This window comes from Fusarium redolens (genome assembly GCF_020744475.1).
Source record: "Fusarium redolens strain MPI-CAGE-AT-0023 chromosome Unknown BKA55scaffold_25, whole genome shotgun sequence".
NCBI lineage: Eukaryota > Fungi > Ascomycota > Sordariomycetes > Hypocreales > Nectriaceae > Fusarium > Fusarium redolens.
In genome coordinates, this window is record NW_025763688.1 from 497,605 (window position 1) to 513,391 (window position 15,787).

A 15,787-nucleotide genomic window follows, 5' to 3' on the forward strand; every position below is an offset into this window, starting at 1 on the left:
TTATATATTAATCTTTATTTCTTAATATTTAATTAAAATATTTAAAAAGTTTTATTTATATTATAATAAATAAAGCTTTTAATAATTTTTATTATATAACTTATAAAGACTACTATATAGGATATATTTTAGAATTATTACTTAAATTATCCTAGTTAATAGCCTAGCTTTATTTTCTTTTAGTTTTAAAATATTAATTATATAATAAAGTATATTTATAAGGTTTAAAGAAGTAATTAAGGTTTTTAAATTATTATAAGGTAAGAATTATATTAATTATATAATATTAATATATAATTATTAAAATTTATTTATTATATTTATAATAATAGTTTTAAACTACTTATAAATATATTATAGCTTTTTAATTATCTAATTCTTAATCTTTATTATTTACTTATTTATTTTATATATTATTTCTTTTTACTTTATAATAACTTCTTTAAGTTCTTTAATTATTTTTATTTATTTTTTTAGTACTTCTTATAGCCTTTTAATCTCCTTATATAACTTTATTAAGAGATTTAAAGCCTTTTATTATATTACCTTTTTATTATTATTATTATTATTATTATTACTTTTTTAGGTTTTAATTAATTAATTAATTTATTTTTTAGCTAGTGTATTTTATATTATTTATTAAGCAGTTTTTTATATTTTTTTAGCAGTATCTTCTAATTATTATATAATATCTTAAACCTTATTTATTAGCCTTATTATTTAACTTAGTCTCTTTAGTATTAAAAAGGGGGCATTATCCTACTTTACTATAATCTTAGCCCCTATTAGGTCTGCTATAACAAGCAGTCTCTATTATGAATTTTCTCCTAACTAATGATAATTCTTCTAATCCCTTCGCGTGTAGTTAAAAATGCAGCATCCCTAGTCCTACTGCCTAGTAGTCAATCTCTCCCCTAGTCCTACAGTCCAAAATCAATTATACAACAATTAATTTAATTTACCTTACTTTATAAGGGGTTGACTTGATTTTTGGAAAGGGGTAGACTTGATTTTCGAAAAATAGACTAGCATTAGGGTAAACTTGATTTTAATAGGGGTTGACTTGGATTTCTAATTAGTTCTTAGTTATATGTTTAGGCAAGATAACACTTTAATAGCAGCGCGTCGAGCTTTGAATCCTATTTATTAACATCTATTACAATAAATATAAGATCTAACTAACAATTTATTATTTTTTAGCTTATTTTAAAAATATCTATTAGACCATGGCACTCAAGCCTATAACAGAGCTCGGCCCTTCCAACCCTATATACCCATTTATGCTTCTTTCTTAATATCAGATTCTTATTTATTAGAAGTGCCAATATGCATGCTTGGCTAACGAAGTCACCACTTATCTTGCTAAAAAGCATCCTAAGATAAAGCCAGGGGCCCAATGCAGTCTAGTAGATAATACTAAAGTAATACCGAATATCTTATAAAGTCAGGTCAAGCTATCTCAATTACAGTATCCACCACTATCAGCCGAGCCCATCCCCTATCTCGCCCCTCCCAAGCTTAATATGCTCGAATGTCGACATTGCAGTTACAAGATTCGCCAAGTTCAGGCGATGCAAGAGCATTATGCCAAGTCTCACGACTAGGTCAACCCCAGAGGTAAAGGAAGGCCAATAACAGGATTTCTAACGGCCGATCCTCTGCCAAGGTCAGAAGGTGTCGCATGTTAACGATTCCTTCCTTCTCGGGAAGGTAGCAAATGGTTCCAGGTCAACATACGGACAAAAGGACGGGCAGACAGATCAAAACTAAAGCCAAGTACTAAGAAGCCGCAAGGAACGCCCTATATTCTTACATCTAAGGCATCCACCCATCTACAGCAAGTCATAGATCGGGAAGCCAGATATCGAGAAGCTTTAAGTCAACCACAAGCAGCTGTCAATGACACAGGCACCGATACGTTTGCCGCTACAAGTTTATGGTTAGATAGAACACAATGGCCTTCTATCTACCGAGGGTCCCGACGAGACGTCCTGCGAGCGTTGATCAGACTACCCAATCGCCCCTCTCTCAACGCAGACTACACCTTGGGACAAGGCAATTCAGAAGGCGCGCCGAACCTCGTAAGCCTACGAGAGGATGCACAGAAGATCTTATGCATTATGAGAGCACTTGACTTAGTAATAGACCGTTGTGAGGAGACGGTTAGCTATACTAGTCACAATCTTCTCTGCTGGCTGCTCAGCTTAAGGCTCTAGAGCTATCAGGAGATCGCTTTTAACCTTATAGTAGAGAGGAGTAGCGAGATTAGATACCGAAGGACTCAGAAGCAATTCTTGGCTTTTATCCTGCGAATGTACTGAATGCCGAGTGACTCTTGATGAGAAACGATAAATGTGAAGATAAAGCCTGAGATCTCCGCACAACTAGATCAGATTTGGGAGCACAACATTTGGAACTATATCGATGTGTCGAAGGGAATTTGGCTGGCAGTGGAAAGACAAGAAAGTCATCTGGGCTCTCTGCACGGCCAATTCATTAGTAATCTAATCAACACTCGAGCTTGTCAGGGATCAGATGGGAAAGAAGATGCTGAGGACGATGAGATAGATGATGAGAATGTTGAAGCTTGGGAACTTGAGGATGACGAGGACGATGAGAGCGACTATGATGATTCTGGATATTACAACGATGTTGAGGAGTGCGCGGCTGGAGCCCATCAGGATCCATTCTCAAGGGTATCGGGGGACTCTGCTGCATCTGCAGTCGGACAATTCCTCGAACTCTTGTTCCAGCTATGTATCATGCTCAGTACTGAACCTTTTCTTGACGGGCAACTAAGTTCTATGCTGCTTATATATTTTAGCGGTATTCTTGGATTCTCCGCTGATTGTCAAAAGTTTCAGCTCGCGCGACAGTATTGCTCAAAACTCTCAGCGATGATGTATATATAGCGCATATTATTCCTGGAGCAAGCATTGCCTTTGCGTGGATATCAATTCATCGGTATCCCTCAACGGCCGGAATCCAGGCATTTCGAGTGTTTCGATAAAGTCCGAGCCAAGTATATGGTTCTAGGCTCGCAGTACCCGTTGGCGGAGCTAATAAGCCTTCGAGATTTCGGACGTAATGTTGCACGTAACGAACCACCCTCTATGCTTTTCCACTGGAGCAATGATAATGAGACAGTGTCTTATGCGACTGTTTAAGTAATAATGAACGACTTCCGCAAACTCCCGGACTATTTTATTACACAGGCAGAAGCACTATGCGATCGATTGATGTTTGGGATTCAGCCAAATATTGACTTGTCGAGAGTCAAAGACGATATCACTAGTTTAAAAAGTGGTCACAGCTTTATTAAGTACCCCGAGAATGGTCTTGAGTTAGCATATTTGGAGTTACTAGTCCATGCCTACACTGCAGGAAGAACCGGATTAGCTCAAGATGGCGTTTGGAAGTGGCATGCTGTGACAGCATACTTAAAACTTGTTAGTAGGATGGAGGAGCAGCTTGCTGGCGGTCTTTATACTGCATGTGGCCAGACACTACGAATTAGTGAGCTTCTTAGTCTTGAGTATGAGAATGGTCCGAACATAAGCTGCGGGATATATGCGTAGGGCGGCTATATGGTATACATCATCTGCCATTATAAAGCAAAGCGACTAACGAACTGCGAATTCTATATGGTCTGATTCCTTCTGGTCAGACTTGGTCACGTTCTGTTTAAGTATCTGGTCTATGTTCGACATGTGGCTGATCTACTACGTCGCGAGCAGCTCGGTGCCGATAGAAGCGCCTAGCAGTGCTTGCAGATATGCCTACTATTCTAAAAATAACGGGAGGCCTTGGCCTACCTCTTGCCTGATAGACGTTGTTACGAAGACCACTTTAGAATTGTGGCAATAAAGGATCAATGTACAGACGTATTGCCAGCTGGCTATAGCAATTACCGAGAAACATGTTCGCGAGGTGTATACCCCTTTTAACAGGCATGATGATTGGAGTAATGATGCTGATATCAACGCCATATTCGCTTGGCAAAGTGGTTATCGGCTATTTCAGCGTGGGATTACATATAGACTTAATGGAGCATATCTATTTAGACTTTAGCTACAACTTCTATAGTGCTATGAATGGGCTTTATTATATTGGCATGAATTTCTGTATCAGTTAAGCAAAAACCTACGTTCTATACCTAACGAGATACCCATCGCTCCCGAGTTATTCCTAGCTAACGGGAAACGAGCCATTATAGAGGTCCTCACAGACTCCATATCTCTAATAGATAAAGCTCATTCGGCCAAAAGACAAAGATATAGCAAACTATTAATAACCTTAAGCAAGCAAGACTTGCAGTCTTTACCAGTAGAAGGTAGGGGAGATAGGCAGAATTAAGTCTTACCTGTAATATATAGTAATATCTGGCCCTATAGCTTATATGCCGAATATAGATATATCTCTTTTATAGACAGAGTTCTCTATATACTTAATAAGTCTTAGATTTTAATTTGCCTTCTCTATAAATATGCTATTCAACCTGGTAAAGGCATTAAAACGCACTTTCGAAATATATATAAGTATATAGGAGATAAGCTTAAAGGGATACTATCTTTTTATAATAAATAAGTCTTTTAAGATCTAACTAAGGTACTACTTCTTAATAATAGTAATAAGGCTATCTTATAACTCCTAAAACTAGGTAGATTTAGCTGCAATTACTATAAATTCTTATTTATTAATAAGTTAAACCTTAGGCACTATTATAGCTAATATAAACCTTAAGATAGAAAAGCTAGTAATAAAGGATAGAAATATGTTATTCTTTAGAGATTTATTAAGGGTAGTAGTGTTTAGTATTAGATTATGGAATAGTAGATAGTTAATTAATATGGACTATATTAGGCATAGCTACTCTTAAATGTTCCTGTCGTCTTGCATGGGTCTTAGTTCCCTTATTAGCCTTCTCACTATCAGGCTCACGGCCCCGGGCGTTCTAAGATCCTACCATGTATTTCCATCGGGAACGCGGCCCATTCCCGCTTCTGCACCAATCACCTTATCGTAACTATCCTTGTTTGCTACCAGCCCGGGAACGGGGCGCGTTCCCAAAATCCATCTTAGTTCCCACGTAAAATAGGGATTATCGGGGAACTGGGTCAGTTTTCTCCACTTCCCAACAATACAGCCAATTACCATCAAGGGGCCCCTCCCTACTCACTATACCCCTTACCCTTTCCATCCTAGTATGGCGCATCGAATCCGACCCAGGCCATCGAGGGCCTGCTGACGGTCCGACAGCGAAGCAAACTATACCAAATATGGAAACTGGGACGGGACCCGTCCGCCTATTAGCCGCCGCAGACTGCAAGGCGTTGACTAATAGATTCCTAACCCGTTTTAAGGATAAGATCCCTGCAGGGACAAGGCCTTACAGTACAGTGCCGAGTAAAAGATCTATCACATAGCACAAATCTCACTAAAAACGTAATTTTTCATAACTAAATGAAAATATCTTAAAGAATAGCTATGTTTTTCAGAGCATCGATTCGGGACACGAGAGGTAATGGACTCCTAGGTTTGCCAGGCGATGCGCTGGAAATGCCGCTAACAGTGCGTATTCAAGCAAGCCACCCTGAGATCAATGCCGGCTTTATTACTGTCTCATGGCTCTGCCACCTTCTAGGTCTGATATGGGACCTCCAGAATTAGGAAATGCAGGGATATAAATAATTACAATGGTAAGAATTGCAGCGCCAGTAATGCTACCGATAAAGGCCGCCGCCGTCTTTGTCATTTTCAGCCTCTGCAACCTTCATGCAGGCATCAGGCCATTTTGGAAAGGAATTTTGGCTTAGAATTTCCCTCTTAGAAAATAAATCCTGCTTAGGATAAAACAGGATATGTTTTGCTGCAGGATATTTCGGTTATGAAGACCAGCAAAGCCACGTATCTTGAATCTCGGCTAAATGCGAAATTCCCTACGCTCTGAATCATGAAGTGGCTCTGACCTAGGCAATCTATTGTCATGTAGAGCGCATCTAGACCTCTGAAGCTAGAGAGACCGATAATTGGGCGTTAAGGTAGATCGTGATGGTAGCGTGATAATGGTAGTGGCGACATGCGCTCAAGTGTTGATTGGTTATCAGACGTATCTTTCAACTGGCATTATAGCTTCCTAGCCAATCTATAGGTATTTGGCATGGTGATCTCCCGTGGCTTGCAAATTTAGGTTTAAAGGCTTGGTCTCGTGGCGGCAATCCCTTAAAAGTGGGCTAATAGAGTTTTAAAAGGCTGAGATATAAATTAGGGCCTTGATGTGGGAGCGTTGATAAGCATCTAATCAAAACTGGTCAGACCTTTTGCCCCAAAGTCAAAGAGATATGGTTAGAATGCAGTCCTCTAATAAATAAGAGCTACAGAAATCTCCAGTATATAGTAAGAGAAGAAGGTATTTAACCTATAAGAAGGTTAAGGCATAAGGCTCAAGATAGCTAGATTATAAGCTATTCCTTATCTATAAGATATATTTTATAATATTATTATTACCTAAAATTATCTCTAATTTAAACTTAAACCCTTTAAGATTTAATAATTTTATAGCCTATCTTTTAAAAAATTATTATCTAAAAACCCTTTAATTTATCCAAGATGCCTCAAGATACTAAGCATATTATATAAAGATAGTTAAAGATAAAAAAATCCCTTAAGAGTATTTAAGATACTATTATAATTACCTGCAGGAACTATAGGAAGATCTCTTAGGCACCTATATCCTTCTTAACGGAGATCGCGAGGTTAACCTGCCTTATAAGGTTAGGACCTAACTCCTTAGGTTATGTTCTTCTTTACTGCCTTATCTATCAGAACTGGATTATGCCATCTAAATTGTCGTTAAGCTTATAGAGGACTTGATCCTCCCTGGGTTCCTGAAGTCTTATAAGTCGCTGGATTAATGGAGAGGTAAAGTAGTTGGTGGCTAGAGGGGACTTCTCGGCCGACTTTTGCGGAGAGTTTTAACGCCTATATTAGAAGGGGACTACAAGGATTCTATATCGCGGTCTTCCGGTTTAAGAGAGGATAATAAGGACCCTTATTATATATGCCGCCTCTTCCTAAAAGCCGCCCTTGTATTACCTTGTAGGTATTTTCTGCAGCCTCTAGAAGAGTTACTTAACTATACTGTCTATAGTATTAGAAGTATAAGATAGTTTAAGGAGCTGCTAGAGAAAGATAGAGTAGTAGATACTAAGATTAATATTAAAGGTAAGTAGGTTAGCATAAAGCTTTTAGAATAAGCTTATTAGTAATGGCTATAGTAGAGGATTTAGATAGCCGTAAATTAGTGCCTAAGAGAAATTTGCTAATAGAATAGTAAAAATAAATGGCTATTAAGACTTAATTAGAACTTATTAGATTAAAGCTTTTTTATATAGAAGTATTAAGGCTAGGACTCTTAGAGGTTAGAAGCTAATATATAATAATTTGACGGAGTGATAATTAAAAAGATTAAGGGTTTCTGCCTGCTAATAAGCATATTGTAATTACTGCTGCTAAAGTATTATATCGGAGAAACGTAATAGTATAGACGAGCTGACTATATTATACTAAGTGGCATAGTGGACATTGCGTTATCTAATTGACCTTACTCAGGCTGGCGGTCTATTCCATTTCTATCTACGCAGCCTCTTGTAGAATGGATGGATGTCTATTTAGGCCTACCTTGAATGGAATGGATGGAAATGGACGCTAAGAGTGGGCCCATAGAATAGATAGATGTAGAAATGGAAATGCGTGGATGCTATAAAGGTATAGTATACGTGATCCTCCCACCTGTTGCCTCCCGGGCCTCTGCAAAGCTCATTTTAGCTAACAGATTAGTCCCTGGCACCTTTATATCCTTAAGGAGCTTCTCTATGCTCTTAATATAGCCTCTGCAATGCCATGATCTTACCGTCTGTATTATCCCGATTATACTAGCGTCCTGCCTGGCATAATTATCTCGAACTATTTGACCGCATATTGAGAAGAGCCTCTTAATATTAGCAGATATAGGAAAGACAGAGAGCACATCGAGAGCCATTTGTAATAGACGTGGATACTCTTCTCGTCTCTTATACCAATAGCTAATAGGATCTAGGATATTCTGGTCAGATATGTGGATGTTATGGAACTAATTGCTGTATTTGTCGCTAATAATATATATAGAACTGCTAGCCGCGTCCTCGGCTTATAATAAGGTTATTATTGATGAAGCTGATTGTAATAGAGTCGGGGCCTGACGAGATTCTTTACGATACTTATTAAAGGGATTTTAATATATGCGCCGCTTCTTCGTGACCGGCTCGCCGCGTTCTCGATCTCGAGAGATAATTCGCGGCTTGTAGTGAGACTAGTATAGTTCTTCTACAATGGACTTTGCAGTTTGGATCCAGTCTAGGCGGTCTGCCCATACGTCCTCGAAATATCTGCAATAATATGCTAGGTGAAGTGCAATAGCGGTATAATAAACCGGCGTCTTATTAAGCCGCAAGTAGTACTTATTAAGCTTTTTCTAATAGAGGTTAATATTAACCTTGAAGTGCTTGGGATCGGGATATCGATGGGCAGCAGCCTTATATGCCTCTATTTTGCCAAGGGGGTATTTATAGCCACGCAGGGTATCCCACGGACACCTATATGCCCCAATATATCCTTCCTTCCGCTTGCGCTGCTGACCATCGCCTTCGAGAGTAATCAAGACATGCTCGAAGTGTTGAGGGACCTCGTTAAATAAGGAAATAATAGCCCAGTCCTTCTCCTCGAGTTTGTTCTCGTCTCTAAGGCAGAGCGGCATCTCGCTGCTTGACTTCTTTCCCCTCAATACTAACCCCTCCCACTCGCTCTTCTGCTTATACTAAAGGTCCTTAAGGAAGTCCTTTAGGAGAAAGGCATGCCGAATCATATAAAGGGTAGAAAGCCAACAGGTAGCCACATTAATGATAACATCTAGAGGTTTCTTTACTCGAACTACCGGATTGTCAGACTTGCTATACGCGGTAAGCTAAAGAGACCGGAGGAGATTGGTAAGCAAGTCTGAGCGGTGGATCCAGAAGATAAGGTTATGAAGTTTCCTAACTAGTCCTTTCCGCCTCTATAGCTCGTGGGCCTTCGCGTCAAGGGTCTCGTTCCCTTAGATATCGTCCTCGAAGGCCTCGGAATTATGGCCAAAAAGAAGTGCTTTAACGGCGAGATTGAGGATATGGCTAAAGCAGCGCAATCGCCGAGATTTACCCTCGAAACCGAGCGCCTTCCCAATTTCTTCCATCGCCATGTCGTTATTGCTGGCGTTATTAAGTGTAAAATATCCTACCTTATGGGTTATGCCGTAGCTTCGAAGGACCTCGACCACGTAGGTGGCGATATTGTCCCCAGAATGGGGGTCGACAAGCTCAGGAAGGCCCAGCACAAGCTTTCCTGGCTGGCCAAGGGTGTTGAGAAAGTAGCAACAGAGTCCATATAAAGCGTGGCGATTATTGGACCTCTAACTATTAAACGTAATATGAAGTAACCCTAGAGCTGTTGCTAATACTCGCTTGATCTCAGCCTTGTTTTCCTCGTATACCTGAAGAATATGCCTGCGGATGGTATTATGGGTAATATGCGCTTCGGTTATATTTACAAGTGGATTGAGATATTCGAAAGCGGCGCGGAGGTATAGATCTTCACTTTATCGGAAAGAAGAGTTGCTATTGATAATCCACGAGACTACCAAACGCTGGAAGACTAGCCGGTCAAAACGGCTAATAATCTGGTTTGCAATCTGCTGCTCTCGCCTATCATAGGTATTCAACTTTATCATCTCGGCGATATTCCTCGATAGTGTCTTGTCCTTTGCTTTGCTAGGCGGCTTCCGTCTTCCGGAAAGGTCACAGACCTTGTGGTCATTCTAGAGATAAGTCTCCGCATTCTGCGTACCGCTTGAGGCCGCCGAATGAGGGTTTGGCCAGCGACTGTCAACACAGACTTTACAAACCCATTACCGCCTTATATTGTCATCGCTCTTCTCGATATCGTAGCCGAATTGCCATATCTATGACGATATAGACGCATAGCGCTGTGATTGTGTGTAGCTAGGGAAGTCTTTCTAAGGGAAGAGGTCCTACAAGTTCTTCTTATCCTCTTGGTCTGGCGGCTTGAGCACCATAGAGCTAATAATTGGGCTCTTAGCTATTCTATGCGGTATAGAATGCAGTTGCAAGAATGCACTTGCATAGAGATACTCAAATGCGGTACTATAATGCGAAATGTCCATGACCCTATGGCTGTTATATTCTGTTTAAAGATACCTTAATTTATATGTGAAAATGCCTAGTATATAGGTACTTGAGATCTCTCGACCATGACCAAGTTAGTCCACCCTGAATTACAGGGTATTTTGGGGACAAGGCTAGGAACCCCCTACCAGTCCATACCCCTGCTTCCATTTCCACCTAACCATTCCACGGAACCCTGGCGTGGATGGATGGATTATGTAACGGCCAGCTCCATGGAAGGGCACTCATACCCGCACAACCGGCTGTGCGTTTAGTATCACGTGTTTTTCGCACAACCGGTTGTGCGGATAAGGCCACGTAAGCTTCGATGGTCAAATCCGCACAACTGGGAGACCATCAGTTAATTCATCTTCCTATTATATTTATATTACTAATAAAGTAATTACCGACTTTCTGCTTTATAATTTAACTTTATCTATATAATTAGTATTTAAATAAGTAATATTAAGCTCTTAGTCCCTTCTGCTGCTGATGAATTGGCAAGATAGTGGCCTGATGATGTTCTTCCCCTAGAGGCATTATATCTATTACGAGAAGCCCTCCTTATAGATATTAATAAGTAGGCAAAGGCTTAAGGATATGCCTTTGTAACGAGGCGTATGATCTGTATGGCAAATAGAAGACTGCATATATACTTTAGCTGTGACTGCGGCGGAGGTAAATATATACCAATTCCTGATTCTAAGAGGAAGAGGAAGCGTACCACTTAATGCACAGGGTGTGAGTTCTCTGTGATAGGAAAAGAGAGCCTTTATAAGAGTGAATGGAGTCTTCGATATCGTCCTAATCCCTCCCACTCTCGTCATAATCATGAGCCTACTGTTGGAAGTGGTGTTGCACATATAACTTACCGAAAGCTCTCTAATGAAGATGTCCTTATAGTTAAAAAGCTTACTCTTGCCGGCGTTGAATAATGCTAAATTAAGACCTACTTACTGCAGAATACAGAGGCATTGTTTATTGACTTAGATCTTGTAAACTGTATCTCTCGAGCAAAGCAAGACCTTGCTAATAGATAGAGCTATATGGTTGCTTTGCTTTAATATCTCGATTTATAGGGCTTCTGGAGTTATTACCTTATTAGAAAGGACTCTTAACTGCAGTTAGTTATGTTTGCTTATCTAGAATCACTCTAATTCGCTAGGTTATACCCTGAGGTACTTATAGTTAACTATACCTATAAGACTAATAAGTATAAGATGCCCCTCCTCGACATGGTTGGTGTTGATGCCACAGGGAGCACCTTCTGTATTGCATTTGCGTATCTTAGTGGCGAGGAAGAGGAGGACTTCGCCTAGGCTCTTAGGGCGTTATGAGATTTGTATAATACTAATGATATTCCTTATCCTTTAGTTATACTAACTGATTGATGCCTTGCTTGCATGAATGCCATTGTATCCCTTCTTTGCTTTCTAGCATTAAAGGTTATGCTCTGCCTTTGGCATATTAATAGAGCAGTCCTGACCTTCTGTATAAGTGGCTTTATAAAGGGCAAGGATGATGAAGAGGGATAAGAGGTATGGAAGGAATTTTATAATAGTTGGCATATACTCGTAGCCTTAAAGTCACAGGCTATATATAACGAGAGACTGAAGGCCTTTCTGCTTTAGTATACTTATTTATATCTAAAGGAGGTAGATTACCTTCTCTTAACCTGGCTAAACCCCTATAAGGGTAAGTTCGTTAAGGCGTTTATAAATAAGTATCTATATCTAAACTAATTTATTATATCTTAAGTAGAAGGTATTTATTCCTTACTTAAATCTTATCTAAAAAGCTCTAAGGCTGACCTCTTTAAGGCTTTTCAAATCATCAAGCTAGTAATCACGAACCAGCTAACTATACTGAAATCTGCATAGGCTCTCGAATAAGCAACAAGACCTACTTAGCACGCTTAGATATTGTTAGGAGCTCTATATAGCCAAGTCCGCGGTTGGATATCTTATAAGGCATTGATTATGGTCGATCTGCAGCGAGAACAGATAGGAGAGAGTCTCCCTCGATGTACTGGGAGTTTCTTGAAGACTATGGGTATACCTTGTGCTCATGCCCTTATGCCATTGATCTAGGGAAACGAGCCCTTGTTGACGAGCTATTTCTATTTATATTAGTATCTCTAGCGATCTGGGATGCTGCTGCTGATATTTGAGCCTTGTAAGGTTGATGATTGCCGTGTAGCCTTGAAGTTATAGCCGGCATCGAGTACATGGCGAGATTCATGTGTATTTGAAGGAGTTGAAAAGGCACTACTTCCCTTAGTGCCTAGGAAGCCACAGACCTGCTCTCGATGTTATAAGTAAGGTTATAATAGAAACTCAAGGCTATGCCCCGAGAAGTATGTCGAAATAGCAGCAGAGCTTAATAACATAGAGAGAGAACGAGATCTCACTATAAAGGAGGTTATAGTTATAGATATATAAAGCAGGTCTATATCTCCTACTGCTGCTGCAGCCTTAATACTATAGATAACCCTGACCCTGACTTACTACTACCTTTAAGAGCCTGTATATCGAGTATATGCAAAGTATAAGGAATCTCGCGAGGCGTGGTTTAACTAGCAGCCCCCTGGTACCTCTCTTACTGACTGTACCTTTAGAGAAGCTGTTGGACTGCCTTTGGAGTATGATGCAGTCAGGTATCGGTGGTGCCGGAGGTCAGAGCAGATGGGGCCCTTTGTCAAGCTTTATAATAGCTTTAAACTGAGAGATTGGATGTTGGAGGAGATGCGTAGCTGGCTTGATGATAATGACAGATCTAATGATGATGCCGATTAACTGGAAATGCAGCTTTTGGGAGTAGAAGGCCCTAGCTACGCATCCCGGCAAGGACCTGCAAGTTATATATTATTACGGCTGCGGCAGGGAGGCGATCTGATTCTCCCGGCGAGATAACCAAGCAGTCAGGCAGCCTGATGCCAAATGAGATACAGAGGGACAACAGTCAATTAGGAGATATATATAGATAGAGCGAATTTTAATGAATTTAATAATATAATTATTATTACTTAATAGTAGCTCTTTGCGATTAAAGTGCCTCTTTTTATTTCATAGTATTTATAATAATTAAGAGTTAGTAAAGTCAGAGCGCGCGAAATCGTCAATCCTTGTAAATTAATTATCCCGGTTGGAATACCTATACTTATAACTAGCTACTTGCGCCTAAGCAGGATAATATATATATTATTAAATTAAGAAAAAAAAGCTAAATTAATTAATATATATCTCAATACCTTAATCTGCTAGATTCTAATATTGTTGGCAAGTAAGAAGATGGTATAGGGTTGGATATAGAGAATTAAATCGTATATATATAAGTAGATAGATTAAGTAAAGGAATTATATATTTCTCTTTAAGCAGATTATAACCTTAATAGAGTAGATAACATTAATATAGCAAGAGATTTAAACTGGCATATATGCCACTAAATATATATAAGAAAGTAACCCTAAATATCCTTAATTCCCCCTACTGTCTGCCTGTCTAAGTCTACATAATATGCCCCTGTGGATTAACCGAATTAATATATATGCCATTCTGCTAGGCCACCTGCAAAGTCGGTGCATGTATAGTTATTCCAACTGCAGGCGTAGGCCACATTATAGTAGGGATTAGAGGCCCTGCTTAATATGCTGTATCTTGCCGTTATAGCGTTTGAGCTATCCAGAAAGGCATAGCATCAGGGACCGGTCGAGCTAACCGTTAGTTGACTGCATTGTGAAGCTGGCCGGCATGCTAGTTTCCCTTAATGCTATATCCCTGGTTCTATGTCGCCATAGTTGCTAGAGCCCTAGTAGGAATAAAGCTGGTGTTGTATGCCATATATAGCTATGCTGGCGTCAGGAGACTTACATTTGTATTGGCTCCTGGGGGAGCGTTCTGGGCTATCTAACTATTGGTGTTAAACACGTTGTGCACTGGCTGTTGCACTCCTAGATTCTCTTGGCCATAAAGAACAAGACTGGGGATAGGGGGGAAGAAGCCAGCTGCCTTATATACCCTTTAGCTAGTCCTTAAGTTATTTGCAGTAAGGGCAGGCTGTAGGATGAATTGGTTGTTTTGGTTTAAAGGAATAGTATAAGGAATAGTTCGAGTGTTATCCTTAAAGATCTTAAAGTTGTTATTGTTGTTGTTATTAGGAGCCATTATTAAAGAGATAGAAACTGTATAAGCTTAAAGACTTGTAAGTTATTGGATTATTTGATATCTTGAAGGAAGACGAAGTATTAAGGAGGGAAGATAAAGAATTTAGCTCTTAATTTATATGTTTATCTACTGATTAAATTACTGCTATATTGAACGCTTCCTATACGGATCAAGAGTGATAGAAGAATTATCTATACAGTATAACTGAAGGCATGATAACAGATATCCTGTATACAGCATCTCCCTTCATTGATTCGAGTCGAGAAGAAGAGGTTATGTACCGTTAAGTTGATTATACTGCTGTTATAGCAGAGAGGCCTTCTATATATCAGTATTAATAATCCCTCTAATATAAGGAGACTCTCTTCTTATCTGTAATATTATAAATAGCTAACTATTCTTGAGCTGACCGTTCTTGTGTGATGTTGTGAGATGGAAGGTTGCGCTACCTCTGGGTTATTTGCGGCGGATTGAGGCCAAATGGCATATCAATGGCATGAGATATGAAGTGATAAGCAGTCATGAAGATGAAAAATACCTCTGATGGGCTATTTCGATTGAAAATGGTGTTGTTGTTGAATAACGGTTGTGCATTTAATCTAAAGTCAGCTATTCAGCCTTATCCGCATAACCGGTTGTGCGAAAAACACGTGATACTAAACGCACAGCCGGTTGTGCGGGTATGAGTGCCCCTCCATGGAATGGTGGAATGGATGGAAATGGATGCACGGACCATCCATTTCCACGCCGTGGATACGTGGACGGTGGACGTGGAATGGATCGGCAGCCTGCTGGACTCGCTGCTTTCCATCAATTAAGCACGCCAACATCATCAAAACCAGAGCCAGATCTATGCATTACTTTGTTCTGGTTGATATATCTCTTTATTGTGTGTGTATATTTATCCCTCTGCATGATCACTGCTATTTCAACAACCTCAACATTATACAGACTTAGCTAAAAAGAAATTAAATTCAATTATAAATAACTTACTTTCAATCTTTCTTTTACATCCTCTCTAAGATGAATAGAGTAAATAGTAGAAGATACTGATATGACACTAATGTGATTATAACCTATGACTGTACGACTGGGGCGATACAGCGAAGGTAACCACAACAACGGCTTGTTATCCAATTTTAACCATCCACCATCAATACTATATCCGTATGCCCCGGGGACCAGTGTGACGAATTGTTCCTGATTTCCTAGGCTCCTTATTTGCTGTCTATCACGATTTTGATCATGTGAGTCTCTGACTTTACCGAAAATAGAGTCTATGTGGAATAACCCCACACCGGTGGACACGGTGGAGTCGTCGAGGAAGAAAATGTGTTTGTCGTTGCCATATACCTTAGCAGAACAAATGT

At 39.6% G+C, this 15,787-nt stretch overlaps 1 protein-coding gene across 1 annotated transcript; it reads left to right on the top strand.

Moving 5' to 3' along the window:
* Window positions 1-1,531: 1,531 nt before the first annotated feature.
* Window positions 1,532-3,761, top strand: BKA55DRAFT_599224 (uncharacterized protein; the record flags this gene model as incomplete). Its single annotated transcript, XM_046196368.1, has 8 exons — window positions 1,532-1,604; window positions 1,849-2,162; window positions 2,217-2,256; window positions 2,344-2,466; window positions 2,521-2,902; window positions 2,990-3,022; window positions 3,458-3,574; window positions 3,668-3,761. 8 exons carry the CDS (start codon window positions 1,532-1,534, stop codon window positions 3,759-3,761), a joined length of 1,176 nt encoding a protein of 391 aa, XP_046042650.1.
* Between the last annotated feature and the right edge of the window lie 12,026 nt (window positions 3,762-15,787).